General features: G+C 38.8%; 1 protein-coding gene across 1 annotated transcript; it reads left to right on the top strand.

The window, feature by feature from the left end:
• The first annotated feature begins 2,299 nt into the window (after positions 1-2,299).
• Positions 2,300-10,959, top strand: LOC109952375 (myosin heavy chain, fast skeletal muscle-like). Its single transcript, XM_020587421.1, has 23 exons — positions 2,300-3,722; positions 4,149-4,292; positions 4,381-4,537; positions 5,044-5,071; positions 5,161-5,272; positions 5,361-5,453; positions 5,548-5,611; positions 5,717-5,815; positions 5,898-6,001; positions 6,535-6,673; positions 6,981-7,099; positions 7,323-7,472; positions 7,652-7,822; positions 7,906-8,209; positions 8,779-8,849; positions 8,990-9,077; positions 9,164-9,281; positions 9,358-9,481; positions 9,578-9,714; positions 9,853-10,108; positions 10,204-10,446; positions 10,536-10,712; positions 10,810-10,959. The coding sequence occupies exons 1-23, from the start codon at positions 3,525-3,527 to the stop codon at positions 10,957-10,959; spliced, it is 3,246 nt and encodes a 1,081-aa protein (XP_020443077.1). The 5' UTR covers positions 2,300-3,524.
• The last annotated feature ends 1,011 nt before the right edge of the window (positions 10,960-11,970 follow it).

Genomic DNA, 11,970 nt, shown 5'->3' with positions numbered 1-11,970 from the left:
TTGATTACACACAGGTGGATTCTATTTATCATCATTAGTCATTTAGGTCAACATTGGATCATTCAGAGATCCTCACTGAACTTCTGGAGCGAGTTTGCTGCACTGAAAGTAAAGGGGCTGAATAATTTTGCACGCCCAATTTTTCAGTTTTTTATTTGTTAAAAAAGTTTGTAATATCCACTTCATGATTGTGTCCCACTTGTTGTTGATTCTTCACAAAAAATTACAGTTTTATATCTTTATGTTTGAAGCCTGAAATGTGGCAAAATGTCGCAAAGTTCAAGGGGGCCGAATACTTTCGCAAGGCACTGTAGATGACTAACAGACTAGTGGCGAAACATCCACAGGTCTTACCATCTCACGCCATAATCTCAGGAGTTCTACTGGAAAAAAGGACAAGCAGATGAGGCACAATCCAACACTAGGGGTCCAATCTTACAACAACTGTATCGCATGATGTGTGGGTAGTGCGTCTGCGTTTCCTAACTTCCCAACATGCAAAACGTAAAGAACAAAAAGATGATGGCTGTGTTCATTGGGTGTTGTTCACATCCATATATGTATTTATAATAAATACCATGAATGTTTTAATACTCATCAAATAGACTGTGATTATAGTCACTGGTTCTTAGAACAGTACTTCAGCACATTTTAATGTGAGCATGCATTGAAGGATTGCATAACAGTTTTACAGAGCAACTGTAACATAGCTTAATCCATAAGTTCTTAAAAAGAAAAACACAATCTTGAGATTGTTGAAGACCCCGAGGCTCAGGCTGCAGAATTAATGATGTGGACATACATGTTTTTGTTTTACAAACCAAAAACATGGGTGCTGACAAATTTGTTAATGTTCTACATTAGCTGACTAAAACATCTGTGTGTACCATTACAGTATGACTTCCGTGACATAAGACACAGTTAAACTCTATAACAGGATAAAAAAGTTAGCCCATAAACAATAAATGTAACTAGTAATGTAGCTTAATACACAGGCATACAAAAAAATCTATTAAAGTGTAGCTTTAAAGATTAATACAATAATCCATCATAACTGTACATGTCAAATGTTTTTACAAATGTCTAAAATACACTAATAAATGATATCCTTACAATGTTAAACATGGGTGCTACTGTTACTGTACACTAAATGTTTATCTGTGAACCTTGTGGCCAGTCAGCAACTGGAATGTTACTCACCCTGGTTTGTTATCCTGAGCCCAGTTATTGCTACTGACAAATGAAGAAACTGCCAGACAAAAATTAAACACCATAAAACCATACATCCACAAAAACACAATAAGCCTCTTGAGCATGTGGCATTTGGCTTGAGTTTCAACACAAGCCTGGTACTATATTTAAGTTTTGCCCTATTAAGAGAGAAGATTTCAGAACAGATATCGTATAACACAGTTCACTGAAGACAGAGGCTCATTATATCTTATGGGTAAGCACTTTAGAATTTCTTCAGCTAATTAACTACAGCAAGTAGATCCTGCTCCCAGGAGAAACAGTGCCTATACTGGCTGTCTACCCACACGTTTAAAAATTGTGCTGACTGTGTGTCATGTTTTGGCAAGAATGTGTGGTACACAAATACACTGCTATCTAGGAGAACATCTTCAAGCTCACACTGCAGACATGAACAAAACTGTTTACAAGTGAATGCACAAAGCAGTGTGGATAAAAACCCTTATGGCAAAGTGGTATGTGAAACAAAGGATGTGGAACTGGGATCCATCACTCAGCTGCTTTACATTAAGGGATTGCATCAGCCCCCCTTGTGTACCCCTTAAGAACAAGAACAGCTGTTGGCACAGTGATGGTAAATTATCCATTGGCAACTCTTTGGTTTCATTAAAGCTCTTTGGGACTTATTTAATTTTTTAATAATTTATGGCGTGTAAAGACTCTGAAACAGTATATCAGTGACTTTTTAAAGCTTCTCCAAAGCAGAGCAAGCAGCTACTGCTGTGCCAGAGAAGATTTGAAAGATGCATTAGTCACACATTTGGACTGTCTCTAACTACTGGCTTAAACTTGAGCAAGATCTTACAACTTCACATATGTATCCTATTTTAATACACATTATCCACAAGCAAAACCAACATAATGCTGGCATGCTACACTACATTTAGCTTGTGTATGTGTGTGTGTGTTTGTATATATGTATAAATCTCAAAATGCTGTTTTCACGTTCACATCATATGACAGTTGTGAAGACAATGCTTGGATAATGCTTAAGAAATCACACAACCTGATTTAATTGAATGTATTTATTTAAAATGATTGAGGGGTCCCTTCTTGCTTTTCTTGACAATGAACAAAAACTTATCAGACATAATAAACATCATGAACACATAAAGGTAATAAACAATACAAACACATACACAAAATACAGACCCAAGGACTCTACAACAATCCACACCACCCATCACAAAATCAGTAATCAAATATAACTGAATGAAAATAACAGAAACTATATTTCACAATAAAAACAAACATTATAACTCAACCAATAAACTAATGCCATGTGCAGTCAAAAGCAAGAACAAATACATGTAAGTTAAACAAACAGTGAAGCCTTAAATACATAAAAAGAAATAACAGATGTGAGTTAAGTAACTTATTCCAATCTGGTGTTTTACATGTAATTTGTTTGGAAGATCACAGGAATATGAATAATACTTGAATAATAATATTTGAATGTGAATAATATTTTCCTAACAAATTCTAAGGGTGTCAGTGATCTGGCATGAAAGAAATCTTAGAAGCTGTGACAACTAGATTTAATAACTACTGCATAAGCATAATGCCAGGCGACATGACCAAATAGAGCAGGATGCATGTGATAGGCTCCCATCACTCTATATAAAAGGCACAGCAAACCTCCACCAGCCACAGGCACCCAGCAAAGGTATGTTTCCTAATGGCTCAGATGTGTTTTGAATCCTTTAGCTTCTCAAATACAAGAAATTACTGCCAGGCATCATTTGGATCAAGTCAATAGTTGTTTAAAACATAAAAGATAACATAAATATGAATACAATACAATTTAATGTTTATTAGCATAATGACAATCTCTTTTACTAATTTTTAAACCAAAGTATGACAGTGTTAACTCAAAAGCTACCTTTGTGAATCTTACTCTATGCTCCTCTTTTCAGAAGTCTGCACCAAAGTCTGACAGAAAAGCCCCTGCTCACCTGGTGTGCTCCAAGGTAAATTAGGCTGCGTATTTGTCCTGGAGAACAATTCAATGTGACATACAGTATAATTACTAGTGTATGTGTAAGCCTACTACACATGTAAAGGTTGTTTTCTATGAACATCACAACTTTTTTGGTACAAATCTAAGTTCTGGCTTGTGAGTAACCACTATACCTGTATCTTAATCATAGACCATTCAGTGGCTACATGAATAATAGCTATTATGGAAATCACTATTGCATCGGTCTATGTATTTGCTAGCATTAAAAAAAATAACTATTATCTTGTTTCCTCATTTACAGTAAAAGGTCATCATGGATGGAGAAATGGAGTGTTATGGTCCGGCGGCCATTTACCTCCGGAAGCCAGAGAGAGAGAGGATTGAAGCTCAAAACACTCCCTTTGATGCTAAAACAGCTTACTTTGTGTCTGAGCCCAAAGAAATGTACCTCAAGGGGAAACTTGTCAAGCGAGAGGGCGGGAAAGCCACCGTGGAGACTCTCTGTGGAAAGGTGAGAATAAAAGCATGTTACTTTTACACTGCTTTACATTTTTATGCCTCAGTCCAGCTGCGGCTGGAGGCATTATGTTTTCAGATTGTCTGTGTTATGGTTGAGTCCGGACTCAACTTGTCTTGGCTGAGGAGACCAAGATGAGCAAGTAAGCAGACAGATGAACTGTTGGAACCAGGAGAGGGAGGACAAAAGGGAGGACTCAAGATGCAGACCCAGGTGCTAGTGAAAAAGGTGCTTTATATTATTAATGTAAAATCTGAATGACTGACATATTTTAACTCTATGACAATGTGATTTAGAAAATGTACTGAAAAATAGCATTAATTCTGCTGTTAAAATGGGTTTGCAGACAGACAACACAAGACTGTTCAATAGTAACCGAGCTTCTCCCTTATTTCTGTTCCTCTTTTTTTTCTTTGAAAGACTCTCACTGTTAAAGAGGATGAAATCTTCCCCATGAACCCTCCGAAGTTTGATAAGATTGAGGACATGGCCATGATGACCCACCTCAGTGAGCCTTCTGTGCTGTTTAACCTCAAAGAGCGCTATGCAGCATGGATGATCTATGTGAGCTTCAACTAATCAACACACAAGTAGATGAAACTTAAGAATACAGGAAGATGTGTGTCAGTAACGCTCTTCTCTGCCTCCACAGACCTACTCTGGGCTGTTCTGCGTCACTGTGAACCCCTACAAGTGGCTCCCAGTGTATGATGCAGTGGTTGTAGCAGGATACAGAGGCAAAAAGAGGGTGGAGGCTCCACCCCACATCTTCTCCATCTCTGATAATGCCTATCAGTTCATGCTCCAAGGTATCAGTCATTTTGTCTCTCACTGTTAAAGAGGATGAAATCTTCCCCATGAACCCTCCGAAGTTTGATAAGATTGAGGACATGGCCATGATGACCCACCTCAGTGAGCCTTCTGTGCTGTTTAACCTCAAAGAGCGCTATGCAGCATGGATGATCTATGTGAGCTTCAACTAATCAACACACAAGTAGATGAAACTTAAGAATACAGGAAGATGTGTGTCAGTAACGCTCTTCTCTGCCTCCACAGACCTACTCTGGGCTGTTCTGCGTCACTGTGAACCCCTACAAGTGGCTCCCAGTGTATGATGCAGTGGTTGTAGCAGGATACAGAGGCAAAAAGAGGGTGGAGGCTCCACCCCACATCTTCTCCATCTCTGATAATAGCTATCAGTTCATGCTCCAAGGTATAAGTCATTTTGTAAGATACTATATGTCAATAAATACAGCCATTGCACTTCAGGAGAACTAACATACTAAATGTTCTGTGCCATTTTGCTATCTTACAGACAGAGAAAACCAGTCAATCCTGATTACGTAAGTGCCAATAACTTTACAGTCTATTATTTATGAGTACTGACAGCAGTCATTTTAAATAATGTTTATGAACACACCCTTAAACCCAGCGGAGAATCTGGTGCGGGAAAGACTGTCAACACCAAACGTGTCATCCAGTACTTTGCGACAATCGCAGTGGCTGGAGCAAAGAAAGCTGAGCCAGCTGCTGGAAAACTGAAGGCAAGAGAAGTTCAACAATATTAACATGAAATCTAAAACTGAAAAAAACTGGATACTGTCAGACTGACAAAATGAATGCTTTCATTAGGGGTCACTGGAAGACCAAATCATTGCAGCCAACCCACTGTTGGAAGCTTATGGTAATGCCAAGACTGTGAGGAATGACAACTCTTCACGTTTTGTAAGTTGTTTAGTGATTTCTCATTGATTTTAAATTCATTATGGTGCAACAATAACCATTCATGATATGAGAGTGTTCATCTGTTTCTTCATAGGGAAAATTTATCAGGATTCAATTTGGGTCAACTGGAAAGCTGGCTTCAGCTGATATTGAAACATGTAAGATTTTTCTGTGAAACTCATTGTGCATTGTAATGTCATCTATATTGTTCCCTCCTTCAGCTGAGATTTTCCTGAATTCTGAACAAATTTTAACTCATACAGATCTGCTGGAGAAGTCTCGAGTGACATTCCAGCTGTCCGCTGAGAGGAGCTTCCACATCTTCTATCAGCTCACAACAGGCCACAAACCTGAGCTGATAGGTGTGAGATTATAGAATAATAGAACAGTTATTCTAAATTAAATGAACAACAATGGATTATGTGTTATTTTCCCTTTCCTTAGAGGCTCTGCTGATCACCACCAACCCTTACGACTATCCCATGATTAGTCATGGTGAAATCACTGTCAAGAGTATCGATGACGTTGAAGAATTCATTGCTACTGATGTAAGAATATCTGAGGATGACATTTGCTGCAATATAAAAAAAAAAACTGTTATTTTAAAAGTTAACATTTGTCTATTTTCTTTACATTCACTATGCTATTGATTTTTTATCATTTTTATAAGAGTGGTTGATTAACTTCTATGGTAATTTTTTAGGCTGTTGTTAATGGCAGTGTTGTATTGAATTGCATTATATAAAGAGGTTTTTCTAATGTCCTTAACATTTACATTAAAATTAAGGGGGAAAATATTAAAAAGCCACCTCAAGATACATTTTCAAATCGAGTGGCATCTTTTCTGCTGAACGGGATTACATATACATAATGAATTCCAAAATCTCTTAGTAAGCAGTGCACAGATGTTAGTAGGACAATTTGAATTATCCAAAAGATTGTTGTTTATTCATTTAAAGCAATGAAAGCTGTATTGCTAGTGTGACAGCTATTAAACACATGTGGGGGCAGAGGATATAGCAAAGATGGTTTATGTTCAAGAACATAAGCTTGTGTTTTAACACTTTTCCTTATATCACAGACTGCCATTGACATCCTGGGCTTCACTGCAGAAGAGAAGTCAAGCATGTACAAGCTGACTGGAGCTGTGATGCATCATGGAAACATGAAGTTCAAGCAGAAGCAGCGTGAAGAGCAGGCTGAGCCTGACGGCAGTGAGGGTATGAAACCCACACACACTGAGCTTTAAAATATTAGTATAGGTTTCACCACCTGTGAAGACTTGTGATTTAAAGAAGCATTAATGACTTTATCCTAGTATTGAAAGTCACTTTCGGCTTTTCCCGTTTGGGGGTCGCCACAGCAAATCTGACGACTCGCATGTTGACATTTGGGACGTGTTTTACGCCGGATGCCTTTCCTGACGCAACCCTGATTCAAAACCAGGGCGCAGCGGCGAGATGGCTGCGCCTTAACCACTAGCCTACTAGTATTAATGGTTTAAAAGATGTCTGTGTTCCTTTTCAGTGGCAGATAAAATTGCCTACCTCATGGGTCTGAACTCTGCTGATCTGCTCAAAGCACTATGCTACCCCAGAGTGAAGGTTGGAAATGAGTATGTGACCAAAGGTCAAACTGTCCCTCAGGTATATGAGACAAGAACACAAAAAACAAAGTGATACACACAAACGACTGTTTCAAGACACTCGGACATACTGATACAAGCTTTTTTTACTTATGACTCACAATTGCTCATATAATTCTTAGTTCATAGATCTGCTGTTCCTTTGTTTTACCCTCTAGACTTAGTATAGTTGTTAAATTTTACCACATCCTTGTTAATGCTGTACCATTCATTTATAAAACCAGGTCCACAATAATGTCATGGCTCTCTGCAAGTCCGTCTATGAGAAAATGTTCTTGTGGATGGTCGTCAGAATCAATGAGATGCTGGATACCAAGCAGTCCAGAAGTTTTTTCATTGGTGTCCTGGATATTGCTGGGTTTGAAATTTTTGATGTAAGTATGCTTGGTTGATACTACATCATCATCTGCAGCTTCATTTAAATCATTCTGCACCAAGTTTCTTGTCAGAATCAGGGTGCATGGTATATCAGTGTGAAGAGTTAAAATGCTTTTTTTTTTTTGTTAGTGCTACCTAGAGCCCTTTCTGACCATTTATATTTAAATTTTTTTAGTTCAACACCTTGGAGCAGCTTTGCATCAACTTCACCAATGAAAAACTGCAACAGTTTTTCAACCACCATATGTTTGTCCTGGAGCAAGAAGAGTACAAGAAAGAGGGAATTGAATGGGAGTTCATTGACTTTGGTATGGACTTGGCTGCCTGCATTGAGCTTATTGAGAAGGTGAGCCACATGCTGCATATTCACAAATACAGAGAACTGTCTGATGACTTCAAAGATTGTAAACAATCATTTCATCACAACAGCCAATGGGCATCTTCTCCATCCTTGAAGAGGAGTGCATTGTCCCCAAGGCAACAGACATGACCTTCAAGAACAAACTCTATGATCAGCATCTTGGTAAAAGTGCACCCTTCCAGAAACCGAGAATTGGCAAAGGTAAAGCTGAGGCCCATTTCTCCCTGACGCACTATGCTGGCACAGTGGACTACAATGTCGTTGGTTGGCTAGACAAGAACAAAGACCCCCTGAACGACTCAGTGGTTCAGCTTTATCAGAAGTCTTCAGTCAAACTGCTAGCTCACCTCTATGCAGCACATGCCGGAGACGGTAAGGATCATATTTTGGAAAAAAAAAGTGAAGGTAATGATAACAATCTGATGCTCCTTGGTATTGGTTCTAGAAGTCTCCGAACTCAGATGGAAGGAGGAACACCATTATTCCAAACAATATTCACTCATTTAGTGTTTTGAAAATGTGACTGCCATAGCATATGATTCACATCATTTTCATACTGATAAAAACTATTTAGTGACCCCTTGTACCCTATAGATAAGGTCATTGTCATCCTGGAAGAGGCCACTCAATTATTCAGGTTTTACCTAAGTGTTTATGAATTTGTACACTTTTACTTTGAGGCTGGTGTATAAATAGCTTTATATATATAGACTGACAATTTAATACAAAAACAGGTGCTGTACTATGTGTCTTTATAGAAAAAGTAACAATTGTTTATAAATAAGGAGGTGTAAAGCAGAAGAAGTGTTACTGAGGTGTTTTTAGTGTTTTAATTACATTTCACAAAACATTGATTCCTATGTGGCTGGAGAAAGAATACAGTATTAATAAAAATGTAATGAATTTAAGTAAATTATTAAATATTAATCTTCATGTTACAGCTGAGGCTGGAGGCAAAAAAGGTGGCAAGAAAAAGGGTGGGTCTTTCCAGACAGTATCTGCCATGTTCAGGGTAAGTATCACAAACAACTGCCTCCCTACAATACAATATGCACACTACTGTATTGCCAAACGGTACCTAAAGGTAATATCCAGGGAAGTAGACTTAGTCAATTTTTATTTTGTAATGATTAGACTTTTTCCATGTTGCAGGAGAATTTAGGCAAGCTGATGACCAACTTGAGGAGCACTCATCCTCATTTTGTACGTTGCTTGATTCCAAATGAGTCAAAGACTCCAGGTAAATCTAATAATTGTATCTGTGTAAGCATTTACAAAGAATACTGTAGTCAGGAAATATAAAACTAAATTTTGCATGTTTTTAAGGCCTTATGGAGAACTTCCTGGTGATCCATCAGCTGAGGTGTAATGGTGTGCTGGAAGGTATCAGGATCTGCAGGAAAGGTTTCCCCAGCAGAATCCTCTATGGTGACTTCAAGCAGAGGTAATTCTTAAGAGGAACCATATTCTGACAATATTAAGATCAATTACTCATCATCTATTAATGGCCCTCCCAACAGGTACAAAGTACTGAATGCCAGCGTCATCCCTGAGGGGCAATTCATGGACAACAAAAAGGCCTCAGAGAAACTCTTGACCTCTATTGATGTTGATCATACGCAGTACAAATTTGGACACACAAAGGTAATCTGTCCATCTGAGTGTTTCTATTAATGGTTTACCCTGATACTACAAGTGATTTAAAGAAGCATTCAAATTCATGCAACACTTTTCTTTTAGGTGTTCTTCAAAGCTGGTTTGCTGGGACTCTTGGAGGAGATGCGAGATGACAAGCTTGCTATCTTGGTCACAATGACTCAGGCTCTCTGCAGAGGTTACGTCATGAGGAAGGAGTTTGTCAAGATGATGGCAAGGAGGTACTGTACACATTTAGCTTCATAATATAAAGGACAACTGTGCAATTATAGATAGTCATTTGGCTTAATTTTTCAGGTCGTACATCTTTGAAAACTTAATCTACACTGTGTTTCGGCTCTTTTATCTATTATTTCCAGGGAAGCCATTTACTCCATCCAGTACAATATTCGTTCATTCATGAATGTCAAAACCTGGCCATGGATGAAGCTGTACTTCAAGGTTAAGCCTCTTCTGAAGAGTGCAGAAGCTGAGAAAGAGATGGCTCAAATGAAAGAGGACTTTGAAAAGACCAAAGAGGAGCTAGCAAAGGCTCTGGCTAAGAAGAAAGAACTGGAGGAGAAGATGGTCTCTCTCCTGCAGGAGAAAAATGACCTGCAGCTGCAAATTCAGTCTGTATGTTAAGTATAATGAAGGAATGTGTATTTGACTAATTCAAGTTTTTACAGGTACCTCAGGAATATTTTCATTTTATGTCAATGTAAATCTAGGAAGGTGACAACCTTGCTGATGCCGAGGAAAGGTGTGATGGGCTCATTAAAGCAAAAATCCAGCTTGAGGCCAAAGTCAAAGAGACTTCTGAGAGACTGGAGGATGAGGAGGAAATCAATGCTGAGCTGACTGCGAAGAAGAGGAAGCTGGAGGATGAGTGCTCTGAGTTGAAGAAAGACATTGACGACTTGGAGCTCACCCTGGCCAAAGTGGAAAAGGAGAAACATGCCACTGAGAACAAGGTTCGTAGATGTTTCATAAGGCCTTAAAGTACATCCTTTGCAGAACACTAAAAACCTGGAAAACTGTTTTCCCAATACTACAAATACAGGTTAAAAACCTGGTGGAAGAAATGGCTTCTCTTGATGAGACTGTTGCCAAGTTGACCAAAGAGAAGAAAGCCCTCCAAGAGGCCCATCAGCAGACCCTTGATGATCTTCAGGCAGAGGAAGACAAAGTCAACACTCTGACAAAGTCCAAAAGCAAACTAGAGCAGCAAGTAGACGATGTGAGTGAAATAGGACACTTTGATATTAGTACACCTAAAAAATAAAAACAAAAATAATCATAATGATAATATTAATGCCTCATTTGGGTTAAAACAGCTTGAAGGCTCGCTGGAGCAAGAGAAGAAACTTCGTATGGATCTTGAACGAGCTAAAAGAAAGCTTGAAGGGGATCTGAAACTCGCCCAGGAAACCATCATGGATCTGGAGAATGACAAGCAGCAGTCTGACGAGAAAATAAAGAAGTGAGTGACATTTACCTCAAGGCCTGTATTCAAATGTGACCTAACTGTATTCATCCAGATATTCTCAAACTTTGATGGCTTTTATAATCTATTAACAATTTTGTGACAGGAAGTTTTTTTTAAAATAAAGGACAATCTCATCCTAGTATTTTGCTTATTTCAAGACAAAAAGAAACACACATAATGTATAATGTTTATGAATTATTTTCCTGCATAGGAAGGACTTTGAAATAAGCCAGCTTCTTGGCAAGATTGAGGATGAGCAATCACTCTCTGCTCAGCTTCAGAAGAAGATCAAAGAACTTCAAGTTAGTTCAGTTAATGGTTTGAATGACCCAACTGTTCTTGGCTTATAAACAAAATATCAGAAAGTATCTATGTTGTTTATCTGTTGTTTATGAACTCTTAAACATTAGGCTCGTATTGAGGAGCTGGAGGAGGAGATTGAGGCTGAGCGGGCTGCTCGGGCCAAGGTGGAGAAGCAGAGGGCTGATCTCTCCAGAGAACTTGAGGAGATCAGTGAGAGGCTTGAAGAGGCTGGTGGAGCAACTTCAGCTCAGATTGAGATGAACAAAAAGCGTGAGGCCGAGTTTCAGAAGCTGCGTCGTGATCTCGAAGAGTCCACCCTGCAGCATGAGGCCACCGCTGCAGCTCTACGCAAGAAGCAGGCTGACAGCGTGGCTGAGCTGGGAGAACAGATTGATAACCTCCAACGTGTCAAACAGAAGCTGGAGAAGGAGAAGAGTGAATACAAGATGGAGATCGATGACCTCACGAGCAATATGGAGTCTGTTGCAAAAGCAAAGGTCAAGAAAAAGATGTAATGTGCAACTGTGTAAACAAAGAAAATAGTCTTATTTTAGTCAGCTCTTAATGAATCTGGCTTCCTTGGATACCTTTAAGTCAATATAACATTTCTTATTTTAAGGGCAATCTGGAGAAAATCTGTCGAACTCTTGAGGATCAACTGAGTGAGATCAAGGCCAAAAATGACGAAAATGTGCGACAGCTGAAT

Source organism: Monopterus albus, unplaced genomic scaffold (genome assembly GCF_001952655.1).
Source record: "Monopterus albus unplaced genomic scaffold, M_albus_1.0 scaffold457.1, whole genome shotgun sequence".
Taxonomy (NCBI): Eukaryota; Metazoa; Chordata; class Actinopteri; order Synbranchiformes; family Synbranchidae; genus Monopterus; species Monopterus albus.
The sequence above is the reverse complement of the archived record's forward strand: the minus strand, read 5'-3'. Positions and strand labels throughout refer to the sequence as shown.

Coding starts and splice junctions, on each gene's coding strand:
- LOC109952375 (XM_020587421.1), top strand. CDS start 3,525: ATGGATGGAGAAATGGAGTGTTATGGTCCGGCGGCCATTTACCTCCGG. Junction 5,816..5,897: donor CCACAAACCTGAGCTGATAG/GTGTGAGATTAT, acceptor CCCTTTCCTTAG/AGGCTCTGCTGATCACCACC. Junction 10,109..10,203: donor TGCAGCTGCAAATTCAGTCT/GTATGTTAAGTA, acceptor ATGTAAATCTAG/GAAGGTGACAACCTTGCTGA.